This window comes from Perkinsus marinus, assembly GCF_000006405.1.
Source record: "Perkinsus marinus ATCC 50983 genomic scaffold scf_1104296930488, whole genome shotgun sequence".
Lineage (NCBI taxonomy): Eukaryota > Perkinsozoa > Perkinsida > Perkinsidae > Perkinsus > Perkinsus marinus.
The window spans coordinates 107,351-126,724 of NW_003216064.1; the positions used below are offsets into that span (position 1 = coordinate 107,351).

The window sequence follows — 19,374 nt, forward strand, 5'->3', positions numbered from 1 at the left end:
GTCTGCCTCCTCCTCCTCCCCTTCCACTAGGGGTGGTTGGGTTAATAACAATGCCGAGTTTACTAGAGAGATGAGGATACCCCAGAGGGCAGTTGGTAAGGCGATTGGCCGTGGAGGAGAGACCATCAAAAGGTTGAAGGACGAGCTCAGTACATTCATTCAAGTAGGAGTGGAGGGCCATAATGGCGGTGACGATTCTGGTCGTGATAGTCGTCGCATCTTCAGGTTGACCAGACTACTTCCGATCAAGGTTTTAGCACTTTCAAAATCAGTGGTCCTACTGCTGATTCTGTTGAGGTACTTCTCGTTGTCTCTGTCTTGTCCACCGATTCAGTGTTTCAGGCTGCGATATCTCATTTAAAGGGAGTCGTCCTATCATGTGAACCGTGTGAGTGTCTATATCCTGATGATGTTGAAGAGGAAGTAGAAGTGCCCGCTGATAAGGTCGGGACTGTCATCGGCCCCCAAGGGTAACAACACTACTCCCTGGTATTTTGACGGCCGCCGATCATGTTGCATCATCCTTAGGTGCGTGCTTGATGAGGTCCGTCGCCGCAGCGGCTGCCGAGTCCAGCTGCAGCCCGTCGAGATGGAGGATGGGAGTCCTCGCTCGGCTAAGGTCGTTGGCACAGCTGATGCGGTAATGTTGCTGCTGGTGGTGGTAGTAGTCATATGGGAGACTACACACTGTTTAGGTGCGTGTCTGTGTGGACCTCCTCAACGATGTTATAAGTGGTGCCTTCGATGTGAGCTCAGTGATCAACCGTCAAAAGGCTCACTACCAACGTCTCAAGTCGGGCACTTTGGGTGGTGGTAAAGGCAAAGGCAAAGGCAAAGGGAAAGGTGGTGGTGGCGGCGGCGGCTATTGGAATGCTAATAATTCGGCTGCTGCTGGTGGTCCTGGTGGGACTGCTATGGGAGGCCCTGGTAATGGTGGTAATATGGTGGGCCAGCAGAATCTCAACTACCCTACGAGTATGGGCGGCTTTGTCCCACCCCAAGTTATGTATTCACCACAGATGTTCGCCGCAGCTAGTCAAGGGATGCTATCACCACACATGTCAGCCACAGCTAGTGGGCCTATTCCACCTTATTTAATGTCGATGTTTACCGGTTATCAACAACCACAGCAACAACAGAGTCCTAGTGGGGGTCCTGGGATATCGGCTGCTGAGTTGACGAGGCAGATGCAGCAAGGGTCTGCTACACAGTCGGCTAGTGGTGGGACTGCTGCTGGTGCTGCTAGCAATAACAATCAGTATTTGCAACAACAGCCACCGATGAATATGCCTATATCACCCCAAGGTATCATAACACCCCAGCAGGTCGTGGCTGTCCACCAGACTCTATGGCGTGGCCAACAACAACAACAACAGCAGCAGCAGAATGAAGCGGCCCCTGAGGTGTCTGATACATCAACTCCTACTATGAGTAACAATAATAACGAGGAGGGAGGCCAGGCCGAGCGTTCGTAAAGGGGGCTCATGAACAGCTTGATCATCATCATCGTTATGGTGATGATGATGAGCATCAGCAGCACTATGATGGCCGGTGTTGCCCTACTAGGCCGTTCTCTTATTTGTCACATTTGGTAATTGTATGACTAGTAGTAGTGGGCCGCCTTGGCAGTCGATGTACAGCAACAGCAGCAGCAGGGTTCGGGGTTCAAGTTTGCTCAATAATACTAATGATCGGTGTTGTGGTCATAAGCTGCGAACGCAGCTGAATTAGCAGCAGTCTTAAGAGTGAACTCGTCTGTTATAGTCATTGAAGCCACCATTCGAGCCAGCCGAGGTTTTCCTTACATTGGTGCTGTGTTGTCACTATAGGGTGTCGAGCACCGAGCGAGCCATCACACATCATGGAGGACAGGAGGCAATCCTCACGTACACACCATCATGGTGCTCGCAACCGCATCACCTCCAGGCGAGTGAGATCAGCTCACAGTCACATCGTTCATGCTTCCCTCCCTCCCTTACTAGCACTTCAAAAAAGGGTAGTTGATCGAGCGCTAGTACCCGGTTTCCACCCGATACTAGAATCGACAGCTGTGATGCGCCCGATGATGTGCGTGGTAAAGTAGTTGTGGGGAATTCCTTTTCGCAAGTGATGGTGTTCTGTGATGCTGTAACGGGAGTAATGATGGTAGTCTGACGAGACTGAGTCAATAAGGGGCCACAGACCAATTCGAATAGTTTCGTCTACTTGTGATTCAACATACTGCCATCATATGCACTCGGCGACCGTGGTGCCCCCAACGTGGCCCTTGTTATCATCGTCATGAGAAACCGCAATTGTAGCCGTTCTCGAGGGGCATCCTTCGTAGAGCCACGTGGCTATCAGCCATCACCTGGAAATAACTGCCTCCGGCCCGCTCGACGCGAAGGTTCAGCCTACAAATCGGCGATGTTATCCGAACCCAAGGCCCTCATAAGGAGATCCCTCAACTCCTCCTAGCCATGGGGGAGAAGTGTGAGCCACTCGAGTGCTTGGAAGGGCAACAAAACCCCACGAACGAGTCCTTCACCGTTGCGCGATATCGCTGATAGAGTATACTCATCTTTGCGCCTTTGAGGTTGTCGAGGTGACGACCGGGCACCCTTTGTATCTCGGTGTTTGGAATGTGACAACACTTCGAAACGCAACTATAGGAAGGTTTCAAACGCATAAGTACTTACGGAGAGACAGAGCAGCATCCCATGGGGCTTCAATATGCTCCCCCTTCACAATTGTATGGGCGTGCGGATGGGTCAAGTTATTCGTATTCTGACTGGTTATCCTTGCAATGCTATCAAGTAGACGTGAACTAAACGAGATCAACACACTGTAGTGGATTGTGTCGCGTATGGCATCTGCGACGACTCAATCAAGTAGTAGAGTATTTCTACTACATGACTGAGCTCTCCCCAATGCCGTTGGTATGTCGACATCGCCGTCCTCAAGCACACCTTTTCAATGTCTTTCCTGAACCCCAAGACATTATGCGTATTATCTAGATAGTAGCCTACAACGGGCGGTATCCACCCGTTGCTTCCTGCGATGATAAAGCGGATATCACAAGGCTAGCTCCAGCAGATAGCCGAGTACTCTGTCACCATGTATAGAGGCGAGCCTCGACTACTACCGCGATAGTAGTAGTAATATGGGCTCTTGCTGGAGACCTTCCAGCTGACCATAGAATGACCCCCACCATCAACGGAGATGAAGGATAAAAACCAGGAGTGGCCGGTACACAATAACATCAGTGTGGTAGAATATTCGCATGGTCAACTACATGTGTTGGTGAGAATACGAAAATTCTGGGAGGAAATTTTGGGAAATTCCCATTGGTTTCCGAATTCGAAAAATACTCCTGTTATCAGTAAGGAAACTTCTGAGGGAAGCGAACGTGCATTTCCCAACACTGCAAAGCATTGTTTTCAGAGACGACTTGCAACTGTACAGAAACTGTTCTCGCATTGTATAGCGACAACACTGAGGATCTCCTTCACCATCTCACACTGCTTTCCCTCCGACAATACACTGAACGGTGGAAGGTGAAGAAAAAGAGCGCGCCCCTTCATGTTGGCGAGTGAGTGGAAGAATATATAATTACAAAGATATCGGCCAGCATCATCAGAGACCTCCACGCGACACCCTCGTTCTTGACAAGCCCCAACGATCGCCTCTACACTCACTGAGGTTTGCAGCTTCTCGGGTTGGCCCGGCAAGATCTCACGCCCACTGAGCTGAGCACCCCGCACATCTGGCACTCGAAAGGTGGCCACGTTATGGGCCGTACCTGAGGCCTATGCTTCTCTAAGTAGAGGGAATGTTGTACTCACGTTCTAGTTTCAAGTGATCACATTGGGCATCAACGCCCATGTGCAGTAGAAGGACATTTGTAGCCTTGGATAGTTCCTCAGCCTTTTTACTCATTGCCATCGATACTCGCCCACACTCCTCAACCGAGACCTCCACAGCTGAGCTGAAGACTTCATAGTCGCTACACGTGCCTGATACCATTCGTCGTAGCAAGGACTGTCGAGGGAGTTGGTTCACCTATATGTTTGTCTTCGGCATTTTCCAAAGCCTCGGCTACAGCTTGCGTAGGGTTTTCCTCAACGCCGCTGAAAGGGCCGAAGCCTGTTAGTAAAATATGCACTCCCTTTGAAGTGCCGTCAGCACTCATCACGGATAATACTATTTAAAACTAAACTGAATTATAGGGGCCGTTCGATACACAGATTTCGTAAGCCAGAATCGCTTCTTACACGTATAATACGATGCTAGAATCGGTTCGAAATCCCAGAGCTTATTCTATAAACATGGGAGTAAGTTTATCACCAGTTGAAGCTGGCGATATAGTAGCCGAGACTATATGAGGCTAGTCATCACTTTTATATCACCTTAGATTAATATATATAGTATAGATAATTAGTATATATATATATACTAATCTATGATCTATCTATAATCTAGTATATGTATAATATATGAAATGGGTATAACTAATAATATACGTATCTTTATGGTGGAATAATGTGATAAAAAATACTCATAATATTATGATATACTAATTAGATGACCTGTAGCATGTCACTTCACTGGAGACGGACCGATAAGAGGCCACAGTGATGATGCCTTCAACGGCATGAGGTGACGGACCTTATTGCGACACTTCTCTATGCTTACCAGGTGAGTATTTGCGGGATTTATGGTAAAGTTAGAACGGGACACGACTTGTGTCACACGAGAATCCCTATTCCCTCTTAGTGCTTCGTAAGGGTATCTGGCGTACCCAAAACGTAACAAATACAACCTTCATGGAGAAAAAGTAATGCCACTCCGGGCGCGCGCTAACTACAAGTGTACGTGGGCTCGCGTGCAAGTAGATTCATTCGTCGTCGCGTCTCATCAGCTCATCTCTATCACAACAACTTTCCATGCACAGAGGTAGACGATTCGCCTCGCTCACTAACGACTACCCCGGGTCGAGATGGCAGTAATACCGCACCTTGAGTACATCTATTAAGCCTTCTTATCTCAGGCCTGTGGCCTCCTCTAGATCCCCATCAACTGTCTATCCCTCAATACTGGAGGGTCTCACTATACTCATTTTGGTGTTCTTCACCGTTCGCTTCGTGGTGCCTGTATTCTCACACTTTTTCAAAGTGGTGCGGCGAAGTTACGAAGCTCATCCGTACGCCCCCTTCGAAGTAGACGTCCGACCACTGGATCTACAATTTGACGAAACCAGGTATGTCTTGTTTACACATACCCTCTCTCAGTGAACTCGTTCTGAAACGCATGATGGGCTCTATAATAGATTGGTAACTCGTATATCATAGTTACAGAGTGAACCCATGGTGTCGAAATCGGTGTTAACTCCCCGTTACGCTTTCTCAAACTGGTGTCGATCGCAATCATTGACTATCACAACTTCGCTTGTCGAGGAAGATGTTTCATTCTTCCACAAATTTTCATTGGCCGGACTTGCACCAATTTTAAGCTGATATTGCGAAGTATGCATTTATGCAACGTGAGTGCCAAACTGATTTTGTTGTCCATGTTGACTCGAAAACTCTGAGAATTACCAGCAATTCTCAGAGTCGTCCTTGTTTAGGTCTCTCATGGATAGGAGCACATTTACAGATCACTGCTTCTTCAATGCTGTACAACTGCAAACTCGGGGGACACAGGCTGGTTATCTCTCCCCGGTGTCCGTCGCATCCGATGACTTTGTGAAAGTGTGAGCTCATTTTCTACTGCCCAACTATTCCTGTTAACTCAAGCAACATGTCACTACCAGTTAATGTGAGTGATCTTACTCGGGGAAGGCTTTGCGTTTATCTGAGTGCTCCCTAGTGAAGCGTTCACGATACATTATCGTCCAAAATGAACGGCTCATCATCATGAATAAGTTGATGATCTCATTGTCATTGAAGAGGAAATTGAGCAGGGGTCCATGCTCATTCCAATCACATCAGTGTAAAACAGTGTCGATCAAGTATTCACAGTTTCATCAATCCTTGCCCGAGTTAGAATATTTATTCACTCAAAATCGACAATATCCACGACGACTTATCTACCCTCGCGATAGTACTGCGCACTACAAGAGTTTACGAGATACGTATGACGTGTTAGTACCGAACCGATATGAACGTTTGCGTCAACCGTGTGACCATAAGGCGGGTTACTTATCGCTCGCCTCGACGGAAACGGCTTGAAAACGGCTACAGAACGGGGGGAAGACGTTCTGAATGTTGTCAACTGGTGCATAGTTTGACAGGTTCCTCCCGATTGTGGCGATGTCATCCTCGTTTCCTTGGCCTGCCGACTGGAGCCCTTACCATAAAGACCGTCTGGAGCGCTATTGTCACGGTCGTGGGCACTGGGTTAACGGCAGGTGCGAGTGTGACGACCAGTGGGTATATGGGTGGTCTACCCACAAGCCTAATGCCTCGGAGAATATGAGATACAGTGCTATCCTGTAGCTCTTCTCGGTGATGGAAAGTCTGCTAGTCGTCATCCATTCAGGCAATGTGCTATCTGGGGTGGCAAAATACGATGGAACGAGACGATCCAAGGGCATGTGCAGTCGAGAGGAATCATCTACTGTAAGTTCAATGAGCCTGTGTAGTTTTCTATCGTTCCCTTCAGTATGCGAAGACCTTGTCAGAGGAAATATCCCGGATGTTGCTGGTGGAATGTTGTAGCCCTCTACAGACGCTGTGGTCCTTGCCAATAACTCTTGCCATGTTTTTCAAGGTGCTTCCCCACCAATTATACCCAGTTCGAGTACGAGTGGCATCCCTGTACTTCCTCATCGACAGAATCGTCGCTGTAAGATAGCAGTTCTACTTATCAGATCTATCCGAGAACATCGACTGTCCCTACACATGGAATCGCTTCATGCAGCGTTGTGAATGCCAAGAAGGAGTTATATACGCCAAGCGTAACCCTTTGACAAGTTCGGTCATGCTCGAAGCTGATGAATGGCACATGTACGTTTAACCAGTGACTATCGTCGAAGCTCAGCTGTCCGTTCGCAGTCCTTGCCCAAAGAGAGGTACCGGCTTGGCCTTGCCGGACAATGGTTCTCACTGGCTCGACAGGGATATCCCTGCTCCAGAAAGATGGCCTCATATAAGTGGGTATTGCTCTCTGTCGCTGCTCTCTGACCCGCCGTGCTCGTCAGTACCAGACTGTCACGGTCGCGGCAACTGGTCGGAACGGGAGGGAATCTGCATATGCGAGGAGGGCTGGAGGACAACGTATACTCCTGGCGGGACTCGCGAGTAATCCACAGAGCTTCCTCAGGAGCTGTCCAAAAATGCACTTCTCAGGTTCTGTGTCAAGAATGTCACTACAACGCGCCCTCCCGTAGGATCCTCTCGCGCTCTTCCCGTGGTTATCTCCATTTGCCCGTCTCCGTTGGTTATACTCCTTCAGCGATTATATGACTGGTGTCTCAGAACTCGACCCATGCTCCGGTGTGGGGACGTATTGTTGGGGTCACTCCTACTCCGGGGCAGTCCAACAGCAGTGATACGCCGATGATCGTTGTTGCAATACCGTTCCTTGTCGTCATCGTCGGCCAACTTTTTGCTATCCTCTGGCTGTAAGTTGTTGATGTTGCTGTTCAAGCCGTACACAATCTCCGCAGGTTTAAGGCGCTCCGACGACAAGCCAAGGAGAGCAGTTCAGCGGGGACAGTCGAAGCCTCTTCGAATGGGGGTTCGGCAAGGTATCGCCTGCGCGGAGGTTTTGCGTGGATCCCGAACGACGCTAGGGAGTTGTTTTCAGTCCGACCGGAGAAATTCACAACGCCAGTGCTGGTCCTCTTGTATGTGCACCTGTTAAGTCGCCATGATGGCTGTGTCAAACACAGTATTTGGCCGAATTGGAAATGCAGCACACTAATGTTTCTTTTGTGTGATCATGAAGTTTTCTTAGAAGCTCTGGTTAAGTATTTTGTGTCGTGTTCTCCAGTGATTCGTCTGAAATAACAACACAAAAGAATGCTACTGTTTGTGAAGTAATAATATATTAAATGCGATATTCTAGCTCCGATATGAGCTTTTGCTCTTTTCCCTGGTGATTTGGAATCCATGGAAGTAAAAACTAGTATACTGTTTGTACGAGAGGAATTTTAAACTGGTCGATTATGAATTCGATCGGGAAATGTGCCTCGGGAAAATTACTCCAAAGCTCCAACCCATCGTCTGTCCACGTCGAAAGTGAACGAAATGACTGTAACGTTAGTTATCCCTCTGCTTCTATTGAGAGGAACTGTCGTTTGCCTTGATTGTACACAAGGATCCTGTTTCTACCCAATTTCCAAGGCTTGAGGCCTAACAAGAACCACAGCCAGAGGCAGGGGATAGAAGCTGAGCAACGGCTTCGCATTAAGAAGCCTATCGAGAAAATCCATGATGGATTAATAGAGTGCCATCCGTCCTCGAAGCAACTATCATCCCATACAGCTCCAACAAAGTCCCTGTCTGCTCAGTTGGTTTTTGGCTTAACTCTACTCTACCGAGATGTCCTCGAATTGACAAGTAATCGGATCTGATTCCAAATTCGACAATTTCTTTGTGACTTCATAAAGAACACAACCCGACAGACACTCTATTGTGTTGGTCTGGAAGCAACACGAGGGAGGAACTCGAGGAGCATCGCGTTCTCATTGGCTTGCAACTTGACCTCGATCACTTTTGCATAGACAGCATACTTTTCAAATTAGTGTATCATTTCTTGTGCTTCAATGAAGCGCTCTTGCTTCTACCGACAGCCAAATAGATGTAGCTGACTACCTCGAATCAGCCGCCAAAACATTCGTTACCCTACGAGCAACTCTTCGAATCCACCACGTTTGACTGCGGTTGCATCACCTTCAGCCTCTCATCTCAATTGACGTCGGGACGGAATAGAACTCAACGACGATCCCCTGCCAAACGAAGCGAAAACATAGTAGCGCGCAAGAGAGTGGATAACCGAAAACTCATTCATGATAGTCACAGCCATCAATCATGAATCGGTAACAAAAAGCGTAAAAAAATAGCAACAACAGTAACCTTCTGGACAAGTTAAAGGCCAACAACACAGACTCAGTGAACTTTAGCACTGGTCCTTCGAAAGGCTAAGAGACATTACTCCAGCCAGAGATACATTGACATGGTCGTTCGACTCGTCGTACGTAACAATCAGAGCTTCGTCAAGCTCCTGAGGCGTCATACCAAGCTCACTAGCCAACTCCACCATCTGAGGATCATTATAGTCAGGCTCCATCGCAGTGCAGTCCTCCATAGTGTAACCAATACCCTTGACATTAACTAGAGGTCTTACAGTCAAGTCGAATGTTTCATCGTTGATAGTAGCGCTGCCCTTAAAAAGCATGTACTTACCGCAATACTTTCCACTAGGAGCAGCTAGACAACTCTCGGCAGGACCGGACGTGGTCGTAGTGGTCGAGGCAGTTGTAGAACCATCAGACTTCGCTGTAGTTGATGTTACCAACGTTGAGGTTGCGAGACCAGTAGAGGCACTACTCGAATCACCAGAAGTCGTCGAGCTAGCCGAGGGTGTAGTGGTCGGTCTGAAGAACGGCTTCCTTGTTGTAGTCTCTGAAGGATTAACTGTAGGTCCATCAGCAGAAGAAGTCGTCGAGCTAGCCGAGGGTGTAGTGGTCGGTCTGAAGAACGGCCTTCTTGTTGTAGTCTCGGAAGGATTCACTGTAGATCCATCAGCAAGAGAAGTCGTCGTAGTGGGTCGGAAGGGCCTCCTCTTGGTAGTGGTCTCTGATGAGACTGTGGTTGAATCATCTAAAGAGCCAGAAGTCGAGGTGATAGGGAACGACGTCATCACAGTAGAAGTCCGAGGAGTAGAAGTGCTCTCAGACGACGACTGTGTAGAAGTAGTTTTGATTGGAGATGCAGTAGTGGCCAGAGCAGCTGCCGTAGTAGCTATACTAGGAGCCGTAGTAGGAGCTGCAGTAGTCGTCGAATCATCACTGCATCCCGTCAAAGAGAGAGCGACAATAGCAGAGGCAGCAACCACGAAAAACTTCATAGTGATCAACTTGGAAAAACACTAGAAACACTGATAACGCTCATACGCGATTGACAACTACATAAATCCTAACGCCATTCACTCAATGATCAAGATCCTCCCCAATGATAATCACATACACCTGAAACCCAATTTTAAGGATAACCTTGACTTTAACAAGTGAATCCATACCTGTATTAGTACTAGCGAGCTATGCCATATTTTAGCGTATCACAAACAGATAAGCAAAAAACGAGTAATGCTAAAAATGCGGATCTGGGTATGATAGAATCGGGCTACTAGATCGAACAGGAGACACGAACTGAAGATGCACTGACGATAAACCTAGTGCTACTCGTCTTCGACAATAAGATGAACTTTTACGATTATTTCAAGGAATGTGGGCTTTTATTACTTTCCTTTATCACTGTCATCTGGTATCGCGCATTTTGTATACGAAATTGATTATATATATGCGCATTGCGTATATGAGCCTCTATTGTTCCAACAGTAGGTATTCTCTATTAGGGAAAGACGCGACCTTACTATCTTCGACGAGGTCTGCTCGCAGGTATAAGATCGCGGAACACTTACACCTTGTCAAACTGTATGGTTGAAAGTTCTACCTCTGAAGAGGATCAACTGGAATTCATTCACAAGAACATGACATTAACAAGTGTGTTTGATCCTCTCACGAGCAAAATACATGTCTGCAGGGCTCAAGAAATTATACATTCCATTTTTATGTCGAGTTGTACTTGCCAAGTCCTCACAGTGACCTTGTATCTTGAAGGAAGGAGTGTAACATCCTTAAAGAAGGACCGTAAGAATTCCTCCTCACAAGGTACGCCTTAATGAGCAGTTCCCAAGTTACAGGCCCACTGACTCGTGTGAAAATTATTTTCCCCCTCGATCTCACTGGATGACCAGTCTTACTCCCCAAACACAAACGCAACGTTTACAGTAGTTTTCTCGTGACAAATCTCCGTAGAGTCAAGATACACATCAACAAACAACAGAGAGCAGCAACAAACATATGTGTGAACTTCTCAACATAGTTTAAAAGTCAAAACAACACCGTCCATCTCGACCATGCCCTTTAGCATTGGTCTTTGGAGAGATTGAGCGATACTCCATCCATGGACATATCAAATGTGTCGTTGGATTCATCATAAGTAATCGTCATAGCCTGCTGAAGCTCAGCGGGGGTCATGCCGAGCGTATCAGCCATTTCCACCATCTGAGGATCATTGTAATCAGGCTCGAAGTCGGTGCAGTCGTCCATGGTATAATCAACACCCTTCATATTAACCAATGGTCTCACAGTCAAGTCAAAGGTACCATTATCAATAGTAGCGGTACCCTTAAACACCATGTACTTGCCACAATACTTGCCACTCGGTGTAGCGGAGCAACTTCCACCGCTGCTGGCAGTGGTAGTCACAACAGAACCAGAGGAACCTGTAGTGGCGTCATTCGACGATCCAGTAGTCACATCACCCGAAGTGGAGGTACGAGGCATGAAAGACCCTTTAGTTGTTGTTTCGATAGAAGGTTCAGTGGTAGCCTGAGCAGCTGCTGTAGTAACCACACTCGTGGTAGGTGCAACAGTAGTTGTTGAATCATCGCTACACCCCGTCAAGGAGAAAGCGACAACAACCGAAACTGCAACGACGGAGAACTTCATATCGGAACAAAAAAAAAGTTCGAACTGAATACAATGGAATAGGTGGGAATGAACTAAGACACATCTGGTATTTAACTATTCCACTGTTATCAGGAGCGCTAACACTAAGAGATTCTGATACCCGAATAGAATATTTCCATGTCCTTGATCGAGCTAAATAAGCTAAGTTAGCCTAGCCATAGGATGTGGCTACGCTAACTTAGCGGCATGATATCTAAACACAAAAATGGCTTCTAGCTATGATGGATAAGTCTCGGTATTCTGGGATCCGAAACAAGTCGATTCGACTTGTTCGCATTATTCGTGGTCAGACTTCGCTGATACGGTTGATCTCGGCTTAGGAATGATCGATTGGCATAAAGCATTTTTGAATTTGGGTCTGTTGATAGTCGTCTTCAAGTAAGAGTCTATCCTAAGTATCGTAGGTCTAAGTTATACAGTCTCCGAATGCTCCCATGGGACGTTTCACAGTCGGATAACTTACAGTGCATTCGAAATGTCTATCATATTATCCTGCACACGGGGGTGTGCGGTACACCGCATTGTGTGCTGTGTGTTGCGTGCTGTCTACCCTGAAGCACCAGCACACAATCGGCCGTTACATAGCTCAGCAGTTGAGCTACAGAGTATATAGATAGATTTGATTTGATTTCCCACTCGAACCCCGTTGTTGAGCTTTGAACTATGCCCTCTGACAATCATGCGGAAGACGAGAACAACCAGTCCGCACATTCTACCGGGATCTCCTCGGAAGTGAGGCAATCACCTCGCTTACATCCCGAGGGGTCCCTTCAGCCCCTGTTGGTCGAGGCTACATCACACATCATTGACACTAACAGGAAGGCCAATAAGGAGCTGTTTCAAGCTCTAACTAACCAGATCGCTGAGACCAACAAGATTCTATCAACTCAGATGTCCAATCTGTGCAACGCTATGGCCCAGACCATGCAAACCATTCAGATGATGCACCCACCGCCCTGTGAGTCCCCCCATCCACAAGCTCCAATGGCTGTTGAGGAGGATATGAAGACAGAGAAGACCGCTATGACTGCAAAACTTGTGAGTACCACTGACGATAAGGCTGCTACAAAAGCTAAGAAGACTGTCGATAAGGCCGATCTTTCGTTCCTAGGCGACCAGAAGCGAGGCACTGCCAACTATTGGACCGGGGATAATGATGGGCGGTCTGTTGTAAGGTTGAAGACCTTGGTTGAAGCTCAGCATCTTTATCGTTTTGGAAACTGGGCTATTAAGTACTTCTTCTGTTTGAGGGTCCTATCGCCAAGCATCCGGGAAGTTGCCGCCCTGACAGTTGAGGGAGGCAATGCTTCGTCATCGTTTGAGGAATGGCACAATGCTCTGTGGTCCCACCTCAACAAGGAGTACTCGGCATCATATACTGAGGAAGACTCCCGTAAGAAGTTGCAAGCCTTGAAGATGTCTATGGTGAGAAGTGATGTAGATATTGTTGGTGCCTATGATGACTACTTGCAGCAGTTTGGTTTGATACGTATAGAGTATTTACATGAGCATGTTGAGACCACAGCCGCTGATAGAGCTCGGAACTCTGAGGAACTAGCTCATTACTTTTACCAAGGCCTTTCTGATCGAGTGAAAGGTAAACTCATTTCGGTGATCGGTGACTCGGCGATCTATAAGGACCTCGACTCTCTCAAGAACATTACAAGGAATGTATGCCGAGTGATCTCGAAGAAGGCCAAATCGAAGATGAGCTCCTCAACTACGAGTCCTATACCAATTGAAGATGCTACTACCTCTCGCTTACTCTACAGTAGGCCTCTGCGTCAGTCAGAGGTTAATATCGTGGAGTCTACCCTTACCAACGACCATATTAAGAGTTGTAAATGTCAGAGATGCTTGAGTCATGGTCACTCAACGGTGTTCTGTCCCGTCGCTGAGATGTCCTATTCACGTCGCCGATGCCGGACTTGTGGTATGGTACAGCATGAAGGTCATTCGACACCTTGCTCTTCATTATCGAAAGGTCCTATTACCTGTATGAGATGCTCGGGTTCGGGGCACTTTGCTAGAGCTTGCCCAGTAGCCGAGGCGAAGCCTATGCCAGCAGAACAAAGGAAGCTTATCTTCGACAAGATCAACGAGAAGAAGGTCTCGGTTACCACAGAGATTTCGAAGCCATCACAGGCCAATCTGGTCTCTCTTTCGACCTCGGAAACCCGGCCCAGTTCAAGTCTCACCAGTATTGACGTTTACCTAGAGACTTTGGAAGCGAAGATTCCCTATAAGCAGTCTGCTTTGATCGATTCGGGTGCGTCTCATTGTTTTATCCATCCTGATTTGATTCATAGATGGAAGGAATCTGGTGTCTCTTTGAAGATCCGGCCCACTGGTTATGTCGCCAGCAGCAGCGATGCCTCTAAAGATCCTATTCCTATTGATACGTCGGTAACAGTTTCTGTGTCTTTTACGCAGAATAGTAGTTCGGTGGTGCTCAAGTGTTACGTCTATCCTGATCTGAGCCATCAGATGTTGCTATCCAGTTCTGTTCTCCGTGATGCTGGCTGCCTATGGTTTATGCTTCCTGGTCACGCCGATTGTATGTTACTCGGTGATTCCGCTCAGGAGGTGAGAGACATTCTCAAAGGTCTAGGGTTTCAGCCTAAGCCATTGACAGGAGGAACCTTGGCTCCAGATTATCTCAGCCTTAACTGCCTCAATCTACGAGCTCTGCAATATGATGGCTTCGAGGATGGTTGGGAATCTACTCGGCGTATGATGTCCTACACCTTACAGCTTTGTGATGGTATTGAGGGTCAGAGTTATGCAGAATGCTATGCTGATGAACAAGAAGCACTTCGACGTTGTGAACAACTAGCTTCCTCTGAATTTCCAGCAAAAGATCGTGATCTGCGGCATGTTATTGAGGACCTCGACAGCGTTGTGACTAAGTGCTTCGATATCCATTTGCAACGTGATCCAGTCGGTGCACCAGATGGGAGGCCGGTCGTTCGAGTACCATGGAAGTCTGATGCGAGGCCACCCGTGAATGGCTTCCAAGCTATGCGCTGCGATAGAGCCATTATGAGGAAGTTGACAACGGAGAAGAAAGAACAGTTCTGTGAGAAGGTCGACGAGTTCATCTCTCTTGGATTCTGCAGCCCTACATCTCCAGCTAAGTCCTTGGCCGAGCTCGAAAGCTATCTACAAGACTCTCGCTCAGATTTAGAGCGGGGAGCTGTCCCATTGCCGTCAGTAACTGGAAGGTTCATTAGAGCCTTCTGTGTTAATGATCCAGTGAGTGTCACTACTCCCATACGGGTCGTACTGGATGCCAGGGCTGAGAACTCGTTTACCTTTGCTTTTCCGGTTGGGAAGAAGGATTCGCCATCCTCATTGGAGGCCAATTTGCTTTATTGGCGAGGCGGCAAGTTTTACTTTAGTATGGATATAAGTAAAGCCTTTTTATCATTGGGGATTCACCCCATTGACCGACCCTACTGCGGTATGCAAGGGGCCGGGAGGACCCTACAGTTCAATTCGGTCTACTTTGGTGCAGGGTGGGCTCCGAGAGCCCTTCAAGAGAGTACTGATTTCTTAAAAGTCCTTTGGCAAGATGAACTTCGAGGAGATCGGCTGAAGATAGGCGCGGCGATCAAGTATCTTCCTTTGGATGAAGCGAGACCCCCTCCTCCTATCCCGCTACCCCCGGTACCCTCTCATCAACCTGATCCTACTGACATCGACTTGCTCAAGCTCTATCTAGATGATGTGGTGGCCTCTGGAAATGATCGCCAACGCCTCATGGGCCTCCGTTCATTTACCCGTTACAAGTTCAGCAGACATGGACTCTATTGTAATCCGGAGAAGGATGATGATAACTTAGACGACAAGACTACTCCGAGTGAAGGCCGTGAGGATACAACGGCACGTCATTTGGGATACAGCTATTTACCGGTATCAGACCATCTCGTAATGGCCTATGGTACAGGTCGTGGCTCCTGTTTGTCATCGCTGCCATCAACGATTCTTACTAAAGCTCAGGCTGTGAGTATCCTTAGTGCTCTATTTGATCCCATTGGATTGTGGAGTGAATGCAGCAATGGTGCTCGCATACTACTTCGGAAAATTGCTCAATCTAATGTGTGTTGGTCCCTGCCTATCCCCGATGAACTTGATGCGGAGATTCGAGGTTGGAGAGACATTGCACTTGCCTGCAAGTACAACTTTCCTAGGCACTTGGATTTTGCCTCTGGCGGACTTGTTGGATTCTCTGATAGCTCAGGTGAGCTGTGGTGCTGTGACGTTAGGGTAGCTTCTACTTCTGGTGTACAAGCTACTACTTTTAATCGGGTGATCTGTAAGTATGGCTATTGCGATGACCCGAAAGGTAGACCCCGAACTATTGTTCTGAAGGAGTTGGATGCCCTCGCTCGCCTATGTGACTTGCTTCAACATGTCGAGACGCTGGTGTCGTGTATGCCGATCGCCACGGCTATTAAGCCCCACTCAGTCACGCTATTTTGTGACTCGGAAATAGTTATTTGGAAGTTGTTGAACTACGGAAAGTCCAAGGGGTGTCTACCACGGTTTGAAGAGAACAGGCTTAAGAGGATCCACGACTACTTCACTGGGTCAAACCGCTATTGCAGAGTCTACCATATTAGTGGTGATGGTAACCCCTCGGACCGTCCGACGAGGCCTAATTCCGAGCCCATGCCTGACGCTGAGATCGACATCGCGGTTCAGAATGCTAAAACTAAGAACTTCGTGTTTGATACATCAGCGGCCAAGCTCAACTCTCAGACCATTTTCAGTAAGAAGAGTAGGTCATCTCCTAAGAAGGTCCTCAATGTTGAGATCATTGATGATGCCGTTTTGCAAGCAGAGATATTACAGTCCCAAAAACTGGACGAGGAATGTCGGCATATTGTGAAAGCATTCGAGGGCCTCAAGGAGGATAAGGTGTCACAAGTGTCTAGAAGCCGGCAACTCCGAGACAAAGTGGTTGTGGATGGTATTGTGCGGCTCCGAACTCTAGACTGGTCTGATGAGAGTGCTCCTAAGATAGGTGGTTGTAAGTTTCTGATCCCCAACGGTGATAAGAAGCTTCAGTTGAAGATTCTTCGACGTTGTCACGATCTCAAGAAGCACTGCGGTGTCTCGGCATTTAAAAGGTATGTTGGTGCAAGATTCCACTGGAAGAAGCTCAAAGCTGACTGTAAGCACCATGTGGAGCACTGTCCGATCACAGACCGTGAGCGTACTCCCCAGAATCTTAATAAAGCTTTTGGTGGCTCTGCAACTTGGCGTAGTGGATTTCGCCCAATGGAATGTTGGGGGATTGACATATGTGGACCTTTTCGAAGACTGGCTTCTGACGACGGTTGGTCCGACGACGACTCAATTTCGAGTCTCGATGGTGCTGATGTGGAGACCTATATCCTGACCGCCACTTGCATCGCTACGGGCTACCTTATGACTAGAACGATGCCCCGTAAGAGTACTGATGCGTGTACTAAGGCTCTATGCTCTATGATCGCTTCGGAAGACTACCCTTTCTGCATTGTGTCCGATCAGGATAAGGCCTTCTGCTCGAGAGAGTTTCAGGCAACTTTGGCGAGCTTCCCGTTCAAGGTCCAACACCTCGTGGTACCAAGATTCTCACCTTGGTTACGAGGATGGTACGAACGTCAGCACCAAGATTTTGTCAAGGCGCTCAGAGCTTCTATCAATCATGAGGTCCTACATCAAGAAGATTGGTCAGGAGTGGTGCAAAGCTGTACTCGTTCTCTCAATGTGACTCCATACTCGGATGTATCGCCTCTTGCTCCGTGGCATCTAATCAAGAGCTATCCTTCCAGGCATGATGTCACTGACCACGAGCATGCTGATGACTATAAGTCCAGGATGGGACTACTGTCTCCCAGATGGTATGAGGATCTGGGAAACCTGTATGGAGAACTTCGAGATCGAAGAGTTGTTACTCTGAAGGGATATCTGGATTTTTGGAGAGATCGTCGTGATGAGTTGTATCGGCGTGCCTTACTAGATCGAGGCTCTGACCATCGTGAAGCCTTCACCGACGGATGTACAGCTTATAGATGGGCGCCAAGAGGAGATAAGCTATCTTACCAATGGCACGGCCCCTATATCTTCCGAGGCTTTTCTGTGGAAAGTAAGGCGATGGGCATCATTGAAGATCCAAAGACGGGTACCAAAACTGTGGAGTCCATGCTCAATCTCAAGAAGTCCAATGCTGCTCCAGCGAGCTCCTGTTCGATTGATGATGGCCTACCTCCGTTCCCAGTTGGTACGAGGATCTCTATGCTCTTCACCGTGAACGGCTCAGATGAATTCTATGATGGTGTTGTCGAAAGAGTCAAGGATAATGGCCTATTGACGGTGTTATTTGATGATGGAGAGCGTTGTGACGATATCGACCCACATAAGGAAGGGGTGAAGATGATCCATTAACGATCATTAACTGATTTCTGTTGGTTCTAACCGGTGATCATTCATCGTCGCCAATTCATAATACACCATTGCTTATATTTTTATTCACGTATATATTGCATTTGAGGCGCCGGGCACTGTGCGGTACACCGCATTGTGTGCTGTGTGTTGCGTGCTGTCTACCCTGAAGCACCAGCACACAATCGGCCGTTACATAGCTCAGCAGTTGAGCTACAGAGTATATAGATAGATTTGATTTGATTTCCCACTCGAACCCCGTTGTTGAGCTTTGAACTATGCCCTCTGACAATCATGCGGAAGACGAGAACAACCAGTCCGCACAGGGGTCGTCTGATTCGACATGTGTTTGAAGGCGTAGATGCACCCCTGGTGAGTGAAAAAAATCTTTGCAGAAATTCATTCATAATGGTAGGTAGAATGTCAAATCATCCGATGGATCGGTATATAGGAGAGTCGAAATTTTCTCTACTCAGTCAATGACAAACTTAACAACTAAAGACATAACTAGCATTCCATGGTTTTAATGCAGCGCCCCTGAGCAAAATGAGCTCCACGCACGATGACCGCCACAGTGGTCGCGCCCGTGTTAGAGATAAGTTTAGTATGGGATCGGGTCGACTGCAGATGGAAGCTTTTGCGACCCCTGCCTCGGAAAAAAATACTGCTGAAGCTGATCAACTCTTCTGCGGTGAAGAGTCATGAGGAAATCCACATACACTTGCTCTGAGCATTATGCTGTGCAAAAAAACAAACAATCTAACCGTCTGCACGCATGCACACCGTTAGCTGCACACTGTGCAGTGCACAGCTACTCTCAGCAAACGCGCGGTCGGCGTGGCACTCACAAACTGGGAGCTACAGTGGTTTTCCTGATTGTGAATACTTATCTAACCTCGATACAGGACAATCTCGCATCAAGTAACGGATCAGAGACGAAAGCGTGTTTTGTGTCCACATTACAGAGCCAGCGATTCATACCGTCCACGCGCTGTGGACGTTGCACAACACTCTGTCTCTTTTTGGAAGGTCTTGATTTCACATATCCTGGTGAGTTAACTCGCCGCTGCGTTTCAATTCAAGATTGGGCAATGATCAGGTAGGGAGCCGGAGGAACGGACAGTCTTGGGAGCTGCCAGGAACGGGGGTTGCCTCAGTTTAGGATTTGCTTGGGAGGCTTTCTCAGGCTAATGCTAGAAGCT

The 19,374-nt window shown here is 47.7% G+C and overlaps 6 protein-coding genes across 6 annotated transcripts; 3 read left to right on the forward strand and 3 right to left on the reverse strand.

Annotated features, from left to right (window-relative positions):
- Positions 1-70: 70 nt before the first annotated feature.
- On the forward strand, positions 71-1,475 carry Pmar_PMAR006384 (conserved hypothetical protein; the record flags this gene model as incomplete). The annotated part of the gene is made up of 5 exons (XM_002786922.1): positions 71-163; positions 226-297; positions 343-470; positions 529-640; positions 696-1,475. The coding sequence occupies 5 exons, from the start codon at positions 71-73 to the stop codon at positions 1,473-1,475; spliced, it is 1,185 nt and encodes a 394-aa protein (XP_002786968.1).
- A 209-nt stretch (positions 1,476-1,684) lies between these two features.
- Positions 1,685-4,171, reverse strand: Pmar_PMAR006385 (pyroglutamyl-peptidase i, putative; the record flags this gene model as incomplete). Its single annotated transcript, XM_002786923.1, has 5 exons — positions 1,685-1,755; positions 2,351-2,393; positions 3,678-3,781; positions 3,825-3,995; positions 4,042-4,171. The coding sequence occupies 5 exons, from the start codon at positions 4,169-4,171 to the stop codon at positions 1,685-1,687; spliced, it is 519 nt and encodes a 172-aa protein (XP_002786969.1).
- A 2,514-nt stretch (positions 4,172-6,685) lies between these two features.
- Positions 6,686-7,915, forward strand: Pmar_PMAR006386 (hypothetical protein). The gene is made up of 9 exons (XM_002786924.1): positions 6,686-6,694; positions 6,751-6,797; positions 6,851-6,986; positions 7,035-7,132; positions 7,181-7,280; positions 7,329-7,365; positions 7,458-7,603; positions 7,649-7,729; positions 7,789-7,915. The coding sequence occupies exons 1-9, from the start codon at positions 6,690-6,692 to the stop codon at positions 7,853-7,855; spliced, it is 717 nt and encodes a 238-aa protein (XP_002786970.1). The 5' UTR covers positions 6,686-6,689; the 3' UTR covers positions 7,856-7,915.
- Positions 7,916-9,102: 1,187 nt separating this feature from the next.
- On the reverse strand, positions 9,103-10,053 carry Pmar_PMAR006387 (Pc-fam-6, putative; the record flags this gene model as incomplete). The annotated part of the gene is made up of 1 exon (XM_002786925.1): positions 9,103-10,053. The coding sequence occupies one exon, from the start codon at positions 10,051-10,053 to the stop codon at positions 9,103-9,105; it is 951 nt and encodes a 316-aa protein (XP_002786971.1).
- A 1,078-nt stretch (positions 10,054-11,131) lies between these two features.
- On the reverse strand, positions 11,132-11,719 carry Pmar_PMAR006388 (conserved hypothetical protein; the record flags this gene model as incomplete). Its single annotated transcript, XM_002786926.1, has 1 exon — positions 11,132-11,719. One exon carries the CDS (start codon positions 11,717-11,719, stop codon positions 11,132-11,134), a length of 588 nt encoding a protein of 195 aa, XP_002786972.1.
- A 684-nt stretch (positions 11,720-12,403) lies between these two features.
- On the forward strand, positions 12,404-18,385 carry Pmar_PMAR006389 (hypothetical protein; the record flags this gene model as incomplete). Its single annotated transcript, XM_002786927.1, has 1 exon — positions 12,404-18,385. One exon carries the CDS (start codon positions 12,404-12,406, stop codon positions 18,173-18,175), a length of 5,772 nt encoding a protein of 1,923 aa, XP_002786973.1. The 3' UTR covers positions 18,176-18,385.
- Positions 18,386-19,374: the final 989 nt, after the last annotated feature.

Excerpts from the sequence above, each read along its gene's own strand:
- Pmar_PMAR006386 (XM_002786924.1), top strand. Across the intron at positions 7,133-7,180 it reads AGAAAGATGGCCTCATATAA|TACCAGACTGTCACGGTCGC; the intron begins GTGGGTATTGCT and ends CGTGCTCGTCAG. Across the intron at positions 7,730-7,788 it reads TCGAATGGGGGTTCGGCAAG|TCCGACCGGAGAAATTCACA; the intron begins GTATCGCCTGCG and ends AGTTGTTTTCAG.